At 42.4% G+C, this 19,310-nt stretch overlaps 1 protein-coding gene across 9 annotated transcripts in view; it reads right to left on the reverse strand.

The window, feature by feature from the left end:
- The window catches only part of GBF1 (golgi brefeldin A resistant guanine nucleotide exchange factor 1), a 185,148-nt gene that overhangs the window by 38,691 nt on the left and 127,147 nt on the right, over window positions 1–19,310 (reverse strand). For 4 of the 9 annotated variants that reach the window (XM_034775247.1, XM_034775245.1, XM_034775248.1 and 1 more), the window contains 6 exons: window positions 18,676–18,784; window positions 18,213–18,273; window positions 14,251–14,305; window positions 12,854–12,952; window positions 6,175–6,322; window positions 1,374–1,603 (listed from right to left, as the gene is read on the reverse strand). In XM_034775247.1, the coding sequence (XP_034631138.1) occupies window positions 1,374–1,603; window positions 6,175–6,322; window positions 12,854–12,952; window positions 14,251–14,305; window positions 18,213–18,273; window positions 18,676–18,784 (702 nt within the window). The remainder of the gene's footprint in view (window positions 1–1,373; window positions 1,604–6,174; window positions 6,323–12,853; window positions 12,953–14,250; window positions 14,306–18,212; window positions 18,274–18,675; window positions 18,785–19,310) is intronic. The other 5 variants (XM_034775254.1, XM_034775251.1, XM_034775249.1 and 2 more) reach the window with 4 other exon arrangements.

Here is a 19,310-nt window from a genome sequence, read left to right on the forward strand (position 1 = left end):
GTACGTTTGTTGCCAAGTCTTAAAGAAACCACTGAAGACACAGTTAAGCGCCTGGACCCAGAGTTTGCTGAAATGCTAAACCAACATTTGATGGCATTTTCCTCTTCTGAAAGTGCAGAGAAAATATTTTCTTCATTTCAGTTTATTCGACTAGTTCAGTTCAATGACTAGTTCATTCAAAGGTAAGAAACCAATTGGGAGTTGAAAAAGCAAGAAATCTTGTTTTCCTCTTCCAATCTATGAATAAAACTAGGTGTGAGGGTGAGATCTACTAGTTCTACAATCGTGAAGGACATGGTTACCATAAAGTCAGTTCAATTCACTAACTAAAAAAATCAGTTAATTCTAAATGCAAAACATGTTTTGAAAAACTTTTCGATAAAAACTTTTCTTCTTATGAATTCAGCACCTTTAAGGTTGCTCTGTTTAATTAAAAAAATTAAAATGCTGTTTGCGCATTTAATTGAATTTGAATTTCCGCAAATTGACACAAATCACAAGTAAAAAACTTGATCTTCTAGTAAAGAAATGCATCGTTCACCATTTTCTAACAATCAAAAAGGAGAAATTAAGAGTCCGAATAAATGCAAATTAAGCTATAATTGCTTAAATAAATGTATATAGATATAGTGTATCCTAGTTAGCAAAAAGAAGCAAACAATTTAGTGTAAAGGTTATCTTTAGTAGCAAATCAACATATTTTAAAGGTTATCAGCTAATGAGGATGAACCTTTCCTTAGGAAAATAACTAAAATGTACAAATGCAAAACATGATTAAAATCAATCATTTAAACCAAGGTTTCTGACTTGAGGACTTACACCACTTAAATTTAAATCAATCTACTCGGCCTGCTAGTAAGTTTTTGATCTATATAAGTACACTTTTCTTTTTAATTGCACCACATTATATCTAATCATACTCCCTGACTAGGCAAGACCAAATGCAAGTGCACATGACCCAAGTAATCATCAAAAACTCCTCTACAAATTAAAAAATTGAGGCTGGAAAATTAGTACTGAAGACAGCAAAAAGGGATCACAGCAAACTTCAGCCATCTCTGCCTTTATTAGTTACTCCTTTAATTAAGGCTGGCGTAACGGAAACATTGGAAAGGATACAGCTAAATAGAAACTGGCCCACATAGTTACCCTTTAACAGTAGCCAATGCCGGATAGTCTTGAGGAGAGTATGAACACATAAGGCACCCAAACTATGCAATTCTCTGCTATTAAGGGAAATTTCTTCCTGACCACTTTCTAAGCTCCTAACTATAGCATAGCAGTAGTGACACTGACCAAAAGGAGGGCACAAATACAGACACTAGATCTCCTGGGTTTGGAGTTGCCTCGTCTGCACAGGATCATGCTCATACCTGGGGTTCAGGCTGGTGTGGATGCTCAGTGGCACTGGGCTCACTTGAAGGCATTGCTGCACTAAATCCCAAAGAGTTGACCTGGTCCAAGTCTGTAAGATCTTCCTTGGAGGTGGTTTGGGAGGACAACTCCAAGCCACTGTCTGTAGCAGGACTGACTGCAGAGGAGGTGTTTTCTGAATTTCCAGATGAGATGGGAGAAGGAGCATCAATAAAAGTAACTCCATCTACTGAGAAGAAACAGCAGCAACAGGTTAGTGAAACTGTGACACCGCCCCTCCCCCATCCTTATCATTACATGTCGAAACAGCAACAAATATTGCTTTAACCTGGGTCATGCTGCACCACAAATGAACTCTCAAAATGACATAAGAATGCAGAAGAGACTCAGATAAATGAGGTATCAGCAAGTCAAGCAGATCACAAGGAGAAAGACTGGCAACTCCCTGTTATCACATAGTAGATGGAATCTAGCAGACCTAGTGAACAAATGAAGACCATATTCAAACAGAATGCATACATTTAGCTAAAATGGGAGAGGGCAGGCAAGGTTATTGTACTTGACACAATCTGGAGGGGAAACAGGGCAGAGCAGATGCCAGGAGGGATATCTATCAGAGACTGGAGGCCCTGCAGGAGATGATCCTTTCCCTGCACCCCAAGTTGTCTGAACTGGAGGTACAGACTAGCTTGTGGGGAGGCAGGGCAGGAGAGACAGACACTTCATATGTCACATCTACAAGGGGAAAGACCAGAGGAGCTCCAGTCGGAAGGCTTTAAGTACATTAAAATGGCTCCTCCCCTTCAAAGCATCGCTGGACACTGAGGGACTTTAAGGGAGGACTGGTTGGAGCATCCAGAAAAAGGAAGAACAAAGTCTAGAAGTGACAGCAAGGGACCTTCCGTATTCTGCAGTTGAGGCTAATACAGGATTGCTGTGCCACTGCAGCTGTGCTGCTGTAAGGTCTCCGTGTAGCCGCTCTATGTCCAGAGCTCTCCCATCGACATAATTAAACCACCCCCAGTGAGCTGCAGTACCTAGGTCGGCAGGAGAGCATCTCCCGCCGACATAGCATTGTCTACACCAGCGCTTTTGTTGGTGACATTTATGTTGGCTAGGGGTGTTTTTTTCCCACACCCCTGACTGACAAAACATTTTGCCAACAAAAGTGCTAGTGCAGAGAAAGCCTTAGTGCGTACCAGCAGGGTCTGCCTGGGACAGTTAGAGCGCTTTAAAAATCACACCCATCTAGTGCATTTTGCCAGCACTGTATAGACAAGCTCTTATACTCCTGTCAAGACCAAAGTTTGCATTTTCGTTTTTCAATATTGCAACAATCCCTCTTGACTTTAAGGACCCAAGTGCAAAACCTTGCTCACCCAGAGAACTTACTCAATCTGAGTAGTCCCCTTGACTTCTTTGGCGCTACTGGCACAAGTGAGTGCCCTCCAGGAGTAAGAGTTGTACAACTGGGCCCTACATCACTGAACCCAACTCTATTTACTCCTCAGTAGCTACCCTCTGAGCAACATGTTAATCTGGCAAGTTTGCATCCTTATCAAAACCAGTCCAAATCATTCTCTCCCCCAACCTATCCAGGTCAGGTATGAAAAAATGCTCACAGCAAACAATTTGGCTGATTTATTTGGTCCCTATGGTCTGCTCAACTCGAAAGAGCTACAAAAACACAACAACAAAGCTTCCCAGATCCTAATTCTTTTCCTGCTTTCAGTGGAAACATTCCAGAGAATTGCATACATGAGAAATTGGCCTGACTCACCTAGAATCTATTTTGAACAACACAGACCCTTGTATTGCTTCCTGCTCCAAATGTCTATGGTTAGAATAGCAGGGGGGTATACTACAGGACAGAAGGTTGATTAATGTTCTCAGGAATTACATTACCTCAGTCTAGCGTTATTGCTGAAGCAGATGCAAGAGAAACTGTACACAATTATATATTACTCCACTGCTCAGAGGCTAATTTATTCCCCCTGGGTTGACCATGTCTGAAATGTGGCATACAAGTAGTGGACTGAAACCACTGGCAGTTTTTGTGCTTCCCACACTGGAGAAGACAACATCAACATTGTTCAACTGTTTAGACCTTATAGGGTTTCTATTTAGAGAAGTGCCTGTACTACATGAACTTCCTTCTTCAGTTAAGAACTACCTAAAACTGTTCCTTGGTGCAGGATGGAAAATAATCCTGGGACTGGATGGACTTTTCCCACCTTTATCGCTACTAGAGAGCAAACCTTGAAGTGACTGACTGGTGACTTCTGTTCTTTATTCCTGCTGTTTTTTCCTTTCCATAAACAGAATTGGAGTCCATTTCTAAACTCTCTCCCTGAAACTATGTGAAAAGATGGCAGATTAAAGGAGAAATGAACTAGACAGATATGGAGGCATTTAGAGGGGGTGCTCACGCCTATTAAGGGAACATGATGGGTAGGAGTCTGAGTCTATTTATTTACTTTCTATTCTTAACTTCATTTCAGCATATGACGAGGATGCAGATCCACACTGATCCATGCTTCCCTTCAACTTAATCAATAACTGTCATGAATATACAGAGTACCAAGATTAAATGAAAAATCCAGGGAAACAACATCTAATAATTTAGGACACAAGAATACAATATGCCTTGAAATAAGAGAAGGATGCATTTTCACCTTGCTCTACAGAATCTAGAAAACCTGGCAGGTGTCTCAGATTCCAATGAAGTATGTTGGCTTGGCAAGAAAACTGAGTAGTAACTTTTGAAAGGAAAACAATTTAAAATAGAAAGGCAAAAGTTATTCCTGTAATTCCTCAATCAAATTGAGTTTCAGCAGAAACCAAATGAACATGAGAAGAGTCAGAACATTTTCATCGTCTCCACTTCAGGTGGATGCTCCAGAATCTGTTTTCATTTAAGACAAACCCCCGCGTTTGTAGCCTTCACGGTTGTAAGGGAAAACCTTGAAAATGTGAAGCAAGCACTGAAAGTCACATTGCAGAGCATGTTAACAGAATAAATGAACGAGCCAGAGTTACATATTATAAACTCGCATATGAAACGTGGTTTTGTTTAGTAGTGTATGTTGTACAGCTGAGCTGTTTTTCTTGAAAGACAAAAGGCAAATATAAAAAATACACAAACTTCTGCTACATAAGATAAATGGACTCTGGCATCAACTTTGCATTTCCCCCCTCCCTGGTGAATATCCTTGTTGGAATTTAGAGATAATTGTTAAATAATGGCACAGGAGTGTCAGAGTTAAGGATGTGTGCCTCAGAAGGATTCATTTTTTTCATGTATGCACTGAGGGTGACAGACTGTTGAACTGAAATTGAATGTTAGAGAAGGTATTAATGTGTTGGTGTAAGGAGTAGGCTAATATTTGGATGTTTGTATTATGTTGGTTGTAATTTGCTCTACTTTATGATTTCCTTACTTTTCAACGTTTGCATTGTTGTGAGGAAACACCCTAAATCAGTGGTTCTCAAACTTTTTTACTGATGACCCCTTTCACATAGCAAGCCTCTAAGTGCGATCCCCCTTATAAATTAAAAAGGCTTTTAAATATATTTAATACCATTATAAATGCTGGACGCAAAGCGGGGTTAGGGTGGAGGCTGACAGCTCGCGATCCCCAATGTAATAACCTCACAACCCCCTGAGGTGTCCCGACCCCCAGTTTGAGAACCTCTGCCCTAAATAGCCTTTTTGTGCATGCAGTATGCTTCAGAGCTGTGTACTCTACATAACTATTATAGCAACTTTCCTGTCTGCTTCCTTTCACTGCTATTGTTTACATCTAATCTGTCAAAATTTAAAGAGTACATGAGATCAGAATCTACTCCACAGCCAAGAGAACCCATGTACCCACATTAAAGGTTAAAGACTGAGACTGTGCAGTCTGTCTACTACAGCACAGCCACGGGGCATGCAAATTCTCCCTTCTTTTTGTATCACAGTAATACAGAGTAGCACACTTTGTGGTTTCTGAGGGCAGAGCTTAATACCCAAAAAAAGGGCTCCTTGCATTTCTCTAGTCCCCTCACAAGTTCCCTCTGGGCCACCCTCACTTGACCCTTCATTACAAGGACTTCCTGCAACTCCCCACACCCTCATGCCAAGGGCTCTCTCTCCCTGACCTTCCATTCTTTCCCTTCCCTGAATGTGTGTGCCCCACCACATTCTCTTCCCCACATGCCAGGGGCTCTGTGTGCACCCCTCTTCCCCTGCCTTGATGCCTGGGTCTGTGTGTTCCCATTCCCCCCTCCCCATCTCCATTCGAGGTCCATGCTTCCAAGCCCACCTGCCCAATTCTCTCCTTTGGATCTTTGCTTCCAACACCACCACTACTCCCCACTCCGCATTCTCTTGCGGGTCTCTGCATATCCCCGCACACCCTCAGCCCCTCTTCTCCTCTGTGTCCCCCACCCCCCATCAAGTCCCTGTTTCCCCCACCTTCACCTAATCTCCCAATCTCCCCCAAGTCCCTGATTCCCCCCTTCCCCTTTGCTCCAGTCTCTGCAGCTTCCTCCCACCCCCATTATCCTCTCTATAAGATGCATTACCAACAAACAGAGGAATGCTGTTGAGTTGCACATAGAGCAGTAAGTATTCCCTCTTTCTCATACACTTCTTTCTGGGCTTGGATCATTGTGAGATGTGTGCTGCTAGGATCTTTGAAGACTAACAGACTAAATACAGAAAAACTGAGTGGGAAAAGTGAAAGAAAAAATAAAGAGGTACAGCACAGGGCTACAAGATGGACACCCATCTTTTGGAAACAGGTTTCCACGTACCTGTGATGTTACTGGGCATAACAGTACCATTGGTGGCTGGTTGCTCTGTCCCTGGAGAGACCTTGGTTGCATGGCGAGGGGGCCTTGGGGATCTCTTCTGTTTTTTCCATTTAGATGAATCACTCATTCCTCCTGCTCTCATTTTCAGCTGTGAATAGTGAACACCAAGAACGTCAAAACAGCAACATTGTGCAGCACAATTGACCACAAAAATCTAGCCCAGAAAGGCTCCCCAAAGGCACAAAAACAGGCAGTAGCACCCCACTGTATCACACAAACCAAGCACCTCAAAGTCATGCAAACTAGCCCACAGCACCCTAACTCCAAAAGCCCACATCCCCACCCCGATTCAGGAGACAATTCACTTAGGGCTGGTCTACACTGGGGGGGGGGGGNATGTTTGAGATGCATCTGGAGGGCAGTCTTAAAGAAGACTGCATTTTAGTGTTCAGGGATCGATTTATCATGTCTAGATGAGACGCGATAAAATCGATCCCCGATAGATCGATTACTACCCGCCGATCCCTTAGTGAAGACGTACCTTTAGTGTCATTCAATCCAAGTCCCCAGACCCTATTTTTCACATCAATGTCTCCCTGCTTTACACTAAAATGCAGTCTTCTTTAAGACTGCCCTCCAGATGCATCTCAAACATTTTCAATTTTGCCTGTTAAGTCCCTGCTAATGTTTTAAATAATACTCTCCTAGCAACTCTAAAGACATTTAAGTAGGCACCAATTCAAACTTGTTAAGGGAGCTTCCATAAAAATGGTACAGTAGGGTTAGGAATTAAGATTCTGTCATCCAGTGCAACTCCATATCTTTTGTAGTTCTCCTCAGACACACTTGAATCTCTGCAGCAATGGGGCCTTCACTTTTTCCCTTTTGTCTGTTCCATGATCAAGTCAATTTCCTTAATATCTTATTTTTCCTTTAGCTCTTGGGAAACTAATTCCTTTTCTTTGTTAATATTAACTTGATGGTATCAGACAGCAACCATGCCCCCCTTAATCTAGATTTTAACTTTCACTTCCCTTTGTTTCTACATCTAATCTTTGAATTGTTTTTGTCTTTTATACTTTTTGTAGTACTTGTATTCTTCCTAAATTGTGCAGACTAAGACTATAGTACCTCAGAGGCATCCAGACCAGGATTTGCAGTGTTGCACTATTACCCTAGGTCATCATCACACGTGCCCACATGTTCACATTTAGTAAATCTATGGCCACAGCTAGGTCTTGAAATGGCTACTTTCCAGACAGATGTCCCCCAGAGAGAGACTTAGTTCCTCTCACTGGGTCTAGGACTTAATGCTTGTTAGTACTGAATTTTGTTGCTGCAGCCAACTGATCCAACCTCTACAGATCCCTTTACAGTAGGGTAGTTCTTTTGTGCAGGCATAACCACTCAGATTTGGGTGTTGTGAGCAGAGAGTTTCAACTAGGCAGCAAAAAATATTTAACAGGTCCCACTACTGATCCCTGGAGTTCCCTTAGTTGATGTTTTTTCCTTGCAAGCCTTACTATTATCCCTCTGTCAACCAATTTCTATTCCAGGCTTCAGTACTTTATCTAGCTGGTATTTATCCAATTTTTCAGTTAACAATGTGGCAGTATATTGAATATCTGACTGAGATCCAGATGGACTATCCCCCACAAAAATGCATTTCTGATCAAACTTCTGTAGCACTGAGTCGAAGAAATTGCAAGTTAAGGCACAGAAACAGCCAGACCAACTCTGTTTGCATGCTTTACCACCTGATCAACACACTTCTCAAGCCACTCAGACTCCTCACCTCCACAATTTCCTCTCGGTGGCAACCAAAGCACCCATTCAATTGTTCAAGATCAGCCAGAATTTCTGAGCTTGATGCAGAAATCATTTGGTTATATTCTATGGCCTATGAATGGAGGCCAGACTAAATAGTCTTAATGGAGCCTTCTGGCCTTAATCTATGAACCCTTAATTATGACCATATCATTATTAAGATCTTTTATCCAAAGACATATTTGCCATGCCTATAACAGAGTTAAGGTTAGATCTCTTCTATGCACAATTAAGTTTTAGAATAACTGGATGTATACATTATGGCTTCCAGTATTTTTACCAATGTCATGAAAACCTGCTCTTAGTAGCCTAGCACATTTGCAGTTGAATGGCTGTTGTGATAAAAGTACTAATTTCTCTATAGCATAGACACACCACTGTATCTCACTGATCTAATGTTATTGTCTTTTGCTTCTCTGTTCCCTTATTTTAGGTTTAAACTCTTTCATGGCATCTGAGGTATATTTTTTCACTCTTCTCATTTTTCCATGTGCTATCAACTGTTTTGGGGGCTTCTTTCTTTCACCACCCATCCTTTAATCTTCGTATAGCAGTTAGCATTTTGGAAAACACAATACTGGAAGACCATCTCTCCCCATCCCCTCTTTTCTATCTAAGACTGTGTAACCCGTTTACATGGCCTATAATTTCTCTTATTTCAACAAAGCTTATGAAAATGTTATGTCCCAATGTGGCAACCCATTTGTGTAACTCTTCCTTGCACCACAAATTCTATTTGTTTGACTGCTAATCCCCAAGTTTTAAAGATGTTACAGTTTCCTTTGAGCTAGTTAATTAACAACAGATTTGGGACTGCACTGTCCCTTGCTGTTTCTTCCAGTTTTTCAGTAAGAAACTACCCTTCCTTAGGTTGTATCTATTCCATACACGATAGAAAACATATACAACATGAAATGTAACAGATCTCCACCATTTAAAAAGCTCACTGATAACATTTTTTTCATGTAGACATTCTGTTTGCTGTCTCATCTCCCCTGCTTCCCAGTTCAGAGGGATACAAGCTATTATTCATTATCCTCCACGCTTGTTAATCCTTTATTTTAACCATAGGATTTCACTACTATTTATTTGTGCTCCAGTGCTTACATACATAGCTTTGATCCACATCATTACACCAGCTGCTGATCTTTCCTATATAGACAATGTCCTTCTATTCTGGTATTCTAGTCATGCGCCTCATCCCACCGTGCCACTGTATTACCAGCATAGGCGCCTGCATGCGAATTTCCTACTTAATGCCCTGACTTCTAGAATATAGCTAGACCTTAGACTTTTACCCATTCTCCTCCTTCATATTTCGTCTCCACCAGTTGCATTTTCCTTTTTTAATTTCCCCAGAAATCCCTTAAGAGTCCCAATTTGCTCAATTATAAGGTCACTCCCTGGTTCTGTGCCCCTTAATGCTTGTAGAGGTTTGACGACAGCTATCAAATCTGGTCAGTGTACTATTATTTGATTATTTTATTAGACATAAATAAGCTTCATTTTCTCATTTTTGACCACATTTGAAAGACTTTTATATGGTCAATTGCATGCAAAGAGGTGTAAGCATGAAAGAGAAAAATGGAAGCATGAACCATTAAGCCCAGAAAGGTTTATTTCAAAGCAATTGTAAGATATCAGATTTTGCTTCTAGTTACTAAACCCTGTGCCTGTTTCCATGACTTGCCTAAGTAATTAACCATTCATTAACTGATTGGTAAAGAGTGAAAACAAAGTCAAGCCAAGCCAGGGGAACACAGAAACAAGATCTCTTATTGAGAACTACCCATGTTGGTTTCACCTCTTCTACCCTCAATCAGGTTTTTAAGAAACAGGGAACTTTACAAACACCACTTTAACATGGTTAACTTTAAAATATTTAAGATGCTAGTTTGATTGATCTAGCTCTGTAAGCAGAAGTTTGCTTTAAATTCTGTATCTTCCCCCACACACACATACACACACAGCCAATTTGCACCACTTGCCAGGGGCTCAAATTCAACGCGGTGAGCAGACATGTAACTTCTGGGCCAGGAACACAAGAGATTCAATGACATTTCTTTATGATTTAACTTTAACATTCATTCAAATATTATGAAATACAAACATATAAACGAAGGCCTATTTAAAAGCTTTGGTTTTACAATTTAGGGGACAGTTAAGATTACTCAATAGGGCTTTTTCAGCTCTACTCTCCAGAATTCCATATTCTGCTTCATTAGGAAAATTGTTTTATTAGGACATCTCTCAGGGAACTGGATAGCAAACAACTGCTGCTTAATCAGCACTGAATTAGCATGAGATTTATACTTACTGGGTACATGTTTCACCATGTCAAGTGTTGTTTGAAGAAGGTGTTACAGTATGAAATTCTATGTTTGGGAGGTTCTGACAGAGAGTCAAAGATGAAAAGTAACATCCTTTTTATTCTTGTTTTTTGTATTGTACTTAATTTTAAAGGTGTCTCGCAAATAATTTAATAGCTTTTATGCCCTTTGCTTTATTATAATAATATAAACATGACCTGAAAGCTGTCCACAACTTCTCCTCCTCCCACAAGAGGTTTCCCTCCCTCATGCTTGTTTTTACATTGGAAATATCAACAACATAAAGCATGGTCTTTCCTGATTTTTCTGGATAGGATCTTCAACTTTTTTTTGGGTGGGAAGAGGGAAGAGGGGGAAGGAAGAGTCTTCAAAAGCATATGCATTATTCCATCTGGCACCTTAAATAATGGGCAGGGGTGTTGAAACTTCAAAATTTCCTTTCCGCCCAGTGTTTATTAGGTATTGAAGTTGAATAGAATTTTAAAATGCTGTATTTTAAACAGAAATTAAAAATTTCTTTCCCTCTCTAACTTTCAGCTCTTGTGATGTTATAATGTCACAAGCTCTCCAGTCAACCAGTGTCCTTCAGAATAGCCCATAACTGAATTTCTAGAGTAAAAACAAGCAAAATGTGGAATTTGAAAGAAAAAAAGGGAACAATCCTTTTTTCCCATTTGCAAGTCATGCTTCAGCCGTTTTGGATACATCCAGTGCAATCAATACGATATCTACAAGGATGTCCCAACTATACAGATTCCTCTGCATTTGGGTTCCTTCAAACTCCAGTTATAACCAGGAAGTTTCTCCATCCTGCTAACTTGCTCTCTCCTCCTACTTTGTCTCCATAGCCACATCTCTCATCAGTTTACAGTCTGCGGAAATTGTCTCATGGTAGAAAAGTCAATGTTTGATTGAGTTTCCTTTGCATAAGGAGAGGAAGTGCAACTAGCAGAGCCATGAGGCTCCTGCTCTTCTCCCTTTTGAACTGCCAAGCTTTGACAGTAAGATCCCAGTTGAGGGTTAGAAAAGTGGGGGCATACTACTACAGCTTTCTCTAAGAGGTCTGGGAGAGCCCATTATTCAACAAGCCACCTTACCTGAACATGTTTGGTTTTCCACAAGATATTGTAAGCCTCAAGAGAAAAGGGCAGGGGCCAATGATTAGTAACTAAAGCAACGAGACTAGCACGTGAGCTCATTCTAGATACAGCATGGAACTGGTCAGCGTACCGAGTGGCGTTCAAGACAACAGCATGCAGAGAGAATGCAGCCCCTGATCTGAGTCCTGCCCCAGTAAAGACACTGATGGGATCAGTCATCTCACACACCTCCACACCCTCATAGACCTGGTAGAACTGGATGGGGAAACATCATTTTACGAATTTAATGACAGGTCCTTTCCCCATTACCCCACCCCTGGGAAAACCCAGAAACACCAGTCCCCATTCTCTCTTCTTCAGAGCAGGAAGTTCAACTACAATACCATCTATCAGCAAGAAAGGGGATTTACTTAAATTCCATTCTTGTGCAACTCAGCATAAGTACCCCATTTATGGAAGTAGCTCCAGCCATAGTCTTTCCAAACTGTCCTGACTACAGAGACAGATGAGGACACGCTGAAGACTTCTATGCACTTTTATTTCTGCTCTATCAGGAGCAAAAGAAGATAGGGACAGTGAAAGAAGCTCAATCTACACTGGTCTATGAACTCAATTTGGAAGCCAAAAAATGGCTCCAGCTAAGCCGGTTTCTAATACTGTGTAGGGCCAATATGGACAGGGCCAAACTATGGATCTAAAACACTTTTTAAAAATATTGTTCTAGTGAAAAAATGGTTTCCAAGACATTTTTAATACTGTTTGGCCCCATTCACACCCACTGGGCAGAATGGCTTAGCTAAGGCCATGTTAGAACAGATTAAATATGGCTCTCAAACACTATTCCAAAGTCAGTGAAGCCAGAACCAAAAAGAGACTTGGACAATACATCACAGCCCATTTGAATGTCTGGGAGGCAGATGAACTCCCCACCACTGTGCCACGTAAAGGTGCTTACAGTCTCAGTCTGCAAACCAGAGTTGTCTGACTGTGTCCTTGTCAAGTGACTCCTCCATCATGCTTCTGCAGCCATCACCCAAGAATGACATGCAAGACTTGGTCTTTGAGGAGTTACTTAGGCTGTGGGCAACAGGCTCCTTCTCTATTTTCACTGGCCACTGGGATGATTCATCCCTTGCCCATGCCCTCCCACTTCTTTCCTTCAGAAGACTCCACAACAGTGTCCCAATTCCCACTCACCAAGACATTTAATGATCCAGTGAGAACAGGGTCTCTCCTTTCTGGTCCTGCCCCAGGCAGATCCACAACACTGGAAAGCAACCACTGCATGCACTCTCCCCAAAAGCCATGCTGTGTCAAAAGGGTACGGGGAGATTTGCTACACACAACATAACTATATCCCAGGTGGCATTTGCAGGAGGAAGGAAAGGAAAGAGAGATGGAGGGAGGAAGGGAGAGAGAGACCTTCAGGTTCTTAAAGAGCAGTACCCTCTCTAACTGGTTCAGGGCTTTGGGTTGTTCCCCACTACTTAGTTCCAGTTTGTTGAGGAGACATGGAGAGATCTGTGAAAGACAGGCAAATGCATGGTTTAAACAAAGCAAAATAAACCCAAAGAGAAAGAATAACCTGGCAGAGTGCAAGACTATGGGGGAGAATTGTGGCATGTGGTGAACAGACAGGACAAGGTAACAGTGTTTCAGAGATTGGACTTAGAGCATTGCCTTCATGAGCTGGGAGCAGCCATCACCTGATCACTGGATAGCTTGGGGGAGGTTTAATTTACAGAAAGCTACAGCTTCTGTATATGGGCATTAGGAATTCTGGCACTTAGAGTATGTCACATAGACCAGCTCTGACCTTTCCCTGTTCTCACTGTCCCATCTTATGCTCAGCACAAAATCTGTTGCTTCCTTCCATCAGAGAAGGAAACATGCAACAATAGTGTGTCACCATACACTGCCGTGGAAGTACCAGAGCCCCTGCTGGTTCAGATCCCTCATCACAAGAGTACACTGGCAGCAGATTTCCCAAGACACCTCTATGTAGAGCACCAGTCTAAGAAGAGCAGTTCTAAAATGTCAGGGATCCAGAAGGAAAGAAAAGACTTATTACATTCTTAAACATGTGAGATCACATTTGTGGTATATACCCTACTGCATCCAGATGCTTAACACTCATTGGCAAGGCAGCTGCACATACAAGATGGTACTAGGCAACAACCCAGAACCCTACAGTCCCCTTTCTCCTCCAAGAGGGTATGGAGGGGAGAAGGAACATCCTCTTCCAAAGATAGAAGCCCTCTTCTGAACTCAGATTTCCACCATGGAGCATCCCTCTCCTAGTTTCCTACCTCTTCATGAGAAAAGCCTCCAGAAACCTTGTCAACACTAAGGAATTTTTACAAGGTTTTCACAGTGCCTCACCTACCCTCAAGAGGGCTTCCTTTTTAGGTCAGGGGAGCAGGAACAAGATGCACTGGTAAGCAATACAGGCAAATGAAAAAGAAGCTGAAGAGATGTCAGAAAGGGTTAAAACATTTGAAAGGCATCACCACCAGATCCCGGGGTTCTACATGAGGAGCAGCTGTTGGCTATTGCCACAGCTCTGCCTGACTTGCCCAGGCAATAATTCATAAGCAAAATTCATTGCTGGAAAAAAAGTGAGCACAACTCCACAAAGTTCAATAAAGCTGTGCCCATTTACACCAGTGGTGAATTCAGCCCTATGTTATTTAGCGTGCTTTCTTCACTGAGCTAAAGATTTCCAGGAATAACATAACCATAGATGTGAAGGCAAAGAAGAGAGATGTGAGCAAGCAAGAGGAGGCGGAGGAGACAGCAGGGAGTGTACTGGCTCTTACCTTCTTCATGTTAGCCCCCACATAGCTTTTAGGCTCTTCCTTAAAGTGAGGCAATCTGAAAGACAAAGAACAAGCAGGAATGCACACGGCCTCCCAGGCACTGGTGCAGGAAGAGAACACCCTCTTCAGATTTGGCTGCAAACACTAAGGATGGAGAACCACCTTGGACCCAAGGTCTTCTCCCAGTTTCTTTCTGCTGTAGAGGATGCTATGGGAAAAGCCTTCTCTACACTATGGAACATTCATAGAAAGCACCCCACTGCTGCTAACAGTGGGACAGCTATGCTGATGTTAATCGCTTCAGGAGCACTTATGTAGCAAATTCTCTGGCTCCAGCTGCTGGTTTCAGCACTGAAAATTAAACTTGTCCAGAGCAAGTCCAAGTAGTACATTGCTGAAAATGGCAGCAGGAGGTCGAGAGCCACCTACACTAGGGCTCCCAATATTGCTAGCACTAGTGAACTGTGAATCAGTTTCTCTTCTCTCAGAAGCAGCAGACTCAGATTTAGAGTAGTTATTACTTTGAACTTATCCCACTGGACCATCTAGAAGCCCTGTTATTCTCCACATTGCACAGTATATAGTCAGAAATCCAGCATTATTTTCTCCAGCCCTCAGCCTCACATTAAGCAGCCCCCTCATTGGGAGTAGAGTAGATGGGAAAGTCAGAGCTCGGCAGAGATGGGCAGCTTAAACCTGTCCTCCCAAGTGATCTCTGCAATAAACAGCATTTACGTCTTTACCACCCACATACCTTGTCTCCTCTCATCTGGCTTCCTTACACTTCTGGCCTTCACATGCTGGGGAGACAGCAAGCCCATGCCCCAGCTTTGTCCAAGGAGGAACAGACAAGGTAATATTCCAAAGGAAAGGCAAACAGAGCAAGCCCACCATCCAGAGGCAGTGCTCACCCTACTCATGCCCCAGTGGTTGCCACAGGTATATACAAGTTCAGCTGCTCTCAGGAACTAGCCATGGTGGTGATATTTTCAAGTTAAATTGGGAGGGGGAAGGAAAGAGGAAGCTGCATATGGATTTATGAATAAGAACTCTGCCAAATAAGTCAAAACAATACATTGACTGTTGCTCCTTTATCATACACTTGCTTCTGAACCTAGCCACAAAGACCCATAGACCACAGGGTGTTTGCATTCATCCAGTTATCTATGTGGCCAGAATCAGAGTCATATTTCAAAGACCATCATATCATACACCACGAACACCAACCCAACAACCAGAATTAGACCGAAGCATTACAGCCCACAGCAGGCAAAACTATTACGTGCCAGAAGCAGAGACTAGGCAGGGCCAAAGTGCACCAATACCCGAAGCACCCACAATGGCTGGGAAATGATTAAGTGAGACATACTCAGTGAATCCTGTCAAGTGACCCACACCACAGATGAAGGCAAACCCTCCCCCGTCAGGTCACTGCCAATCTGACCTGGGGGTCAGGAAGGAATTTTTCCCCGAGTTAGACCCTTAGCATGTGAGCAAGAACCAGCCAGCCAAGCATACAAGAAAGAGAATGCTCGGTCTACCTCACAGCCCCCCCGCCAATATCCCATTTCCAGCCATGGCCATCCCTAAGACTTCATTGAAAGGAGATGTTAAAAATCCAGAATACATGGAGAGTATGGTCAGAAGGAATCCCTTCCTGACACCTGCAGGTGGCCAGCTGAAACCCCGAAGCATGAGCTTTTAGAAATGTAAGAAACTGGAATTGAGCCCGAGGGCTGCTGAGCCCTGAGCCCCACAATCACAAGCAACCCTGTCAAACAATCGCACTCATAAATTTGTCTCTCTTAAAATGAATTAAATTTTTGCCCTCACAACTCCTATTGGGAGGCTGTTCCAGAAACTCCTCCCTCTGATGGTTAGAAACCTTTGAATTTCTAGCCTTTATTTATTTGTTTATGGCCTGTTTATGCCCATTTGTTTTTGTACCAACATTGTCCTTTAGCTTAAATAGCTCTTCACCTCCCTGATATTTACCCCCAATGTATTTATAGAAAGCATTCATATCCCCTCAGCTTCCTTTTTCTAACCTAAACAAGCAAAGATCTTCAAGTCTCCTCTCATAAGATAGATCCTCCATCCTCCTGATCATCCCAATATCCCCTCTGCACCTGTTCCAGTTTGAATTAATCTTTCTTGAACATGGGTGACCAGAATTGTACACAGTATTCCACACGAGGTCTTACAGGTGCCTTGTACAATGGCATTAATACTTCTCTGTCGCTAGAGGAAATGCCTTGCCTGATACATCCTAAGATCAAACATGCTTTTTTCATAGTCACATCATATTGGTGGCTCTTACTCATCCTGTGATCAACCCACACACCCAGGTCTCTCTCCTCCTCTGTTGCTTCCAACTGACTTTTCACTTTTGTACTATTGAATTTCATCCCATTTTTGTCTCTCCAGGCTTCAAGGTCATCCAGATCTTCCTGTATAATATTCCAGTCCAGATCTTATTGATCATCAATAATGCCTCCCAACTTTACTAATGAAATATGATCATGATACAGACTCATACTTTCTGTGCCAAGGTCATCAATAAAAATATTGAATAAAGGTTGGTCCCAAGACTGATCTTTGAGGAACTCCACTAGTAACTTCCCTCCAGTCTGGTCATTCACCTTTCTGAATAACCTGTTGCCTCTCTCCCCTTTAGCCAGTTCCTTAACTACCTTGCAATTTTTGTACTGGTCCCCATCTTCTCTAATTTAACTAATAATTTCCCACATGGTACCACGTCAAATGCTTTACTGAAGTCCAAGTATATTAGATCTACTGCACTGCTCTTATATAAAAAAATCTGCTATTTTCTCAAAGAAAGAAATAAGGTTAGCCTGCAATGATCTATGTTTGGTGAACCCATGTTGCTTTTCCTCCCCTTTATCATTTGCCTCCATGAATTTAATTATTTTTCCTTCACAATTTGTTCTAAAGCCTGGAGTGCTACTTATGTTAGACTAACAAATCCAATTGCCCAGATCACTTTTTCTCTCTCTTAAATATACGTATGACATTAGCAACTCTCCAGTCATACCGCATTACCTTTGAATAGATACATTTATTAAAAATCCTTGCTACCGGACTAGCAATTTCATGTGTCAGTTCTTTCAGTATTCTGGGATGGAAATTATCCAGTGCCACTGATTTGAGCCCATTAAACTCTTAAGTTTTTCTTCCACCTCAGATGATGGGGCTAGCAGGGCCAGTTTTAGTGGCTGGGAATATGGAAGATGGAAGGATGTGCTTGTGGGAACTAGGAGGGTTGAAAAAAGAGCAGAAGCACTGTATTCCCCAGTCAGCATTTCTCGGAACAAACTTACTGCACTGCTTCCTTTTGAACAGATCTCTATATTTGTATAATACCCAGAGAAAGGCTTTGATTATTTCATTGGCCAGGAAGAGGAGTTTAGGCATTGCTTACAAAAATGAATTAAGTACTGAGTTTCAAAAGGAGAGGGAATCCTAGTTCAACACTTTGGCGGTGTTGGTCAGGGCACAAGAGTCATCCAAATGACAAGCTGCCCCAAGTGACCCTGAAGGAGTTTAAATTCCTTTCAGCATCTGAGGTGAAACTCTGCTGGAATTAAGCATGTGTCTATTTAACAGAGTCTGTTACATTTTTAAAGCACTGAAATGGATTCTGGGTTTTTGAGTGGAATTTGCATTATCTGGCCAAAGAACCTTTTCTTAACCAAAAGTTCTTGTTTGGTTGTCTGTCTGTCCCTGAAGGGCACCTTAAACCATACAACTTGGTCTAACCCCCCCGCTCCTGTCTTGGTGGGACAGCCCAAGAGAGAAGGACCAAATCCTCCCTTCCCCACCACCCTGAAACCATGGTCCGATCAAACGGATTTTCTGTGGGCCCCTAAGTGGAAGTGTGGAATCTTCCTGTCCATAGAGGGCCATCTCAGCAATGCTGAGGCAAACACAAGCAGGTTTACCTTGTGAAGAGCAGCTGCACCATGTCGACCAGAGTGTGCTCTGCAGATTTTCTCAATAACTCTGCGAAGACAAAAACAAATAACACAGGTGTCATTACTCAGTGTGATATTATCAAGAGGCTTCTCCAAGCAGACTCCCCTCCGAGTCTTGTTTACAGAGGATTATGGCAAATTTATTAAAACCAGCTCCAACTCTGCCTTGCTGCAAAATGGGCACATACTCACAAGGTGGCGCCACAGAGCTGGGGAAAAACAAAAAAAACAAAACAGAGGAGCCACTGAGCAAGAAGTTGTGCAGTGAACCTCTGACTAAGTTTCCATGAAACTGTGGAAGCTTGTGATGTTGTAAACTCAGCATCTTCCCCTTGATGGATTTCATGCACTGGGCCTAGATGCAGAGGTCTGGAGAGCCCAGACCATTTATTAGGAGCCACCACCATGGGAATATGAAAAACAAACCTACCGCTGAGCCTCATTTCAAAGCATATACGGAAGCAGGACTGCATGATCTCACACACTGACTCATTGGTGAGATGGGCTCCCACTGGAGTGAGCAGCAGGGTCCTCAAAACCTGCAAAAAGCAAAGTTTAAATGTAATGCAGCACCAGTGCCATTCACCTGCACACTGAGACAGGGTCGAGGCACTCAGGAAAGGTCTGCTTGGAATCCAGGAATCACTGCCATGAGTGAAAGGAGGAGGGTTTCCAGAAGTCACTTCAAAGTGACTGTTGTGCCCAAGGGCAGGAAAGCTGGACAGCAAGAGTGATGGCTCTGCTCATAGGCCTGGCACCTCACATGCTGCCCAACACTTGGGTTTGCTTAAATTCCTTAGCCCAAATGCAGATCCAAGCAGTATATAACTCTAGGCTTGTCTCAGAGTAACAACTTTCACTCCCTACCACCAAAGAAGCTGCTGGGTTCCCCATCCCTGCTTTCCCCATCACTGGAGAGGAACACACACAGGCTAGGATCAAGGCTATAGCACATCAAGAACTCTATTTAAAATCAATTCATTTAAGCTTTTAATTATTTTCATTTGGAAAAGCTTTTACCACAGGTACATGAGCCATCTGTTTAAAAATAAAGTCTGTCACTAA

Source organism: Trachemys scripta, chromosome 7 (genome assembly GCF_013100865.1).
Source record: "Trachemys scripta elegans isolate TJP31775 chromosome 7, CAS_Tse_1.0, whole genome shotgun sequence".
NCBI lineage: Eukaryota > Metazoa > Chordata > Testudines > Emydidae > Trachemys > Trachemys scripta.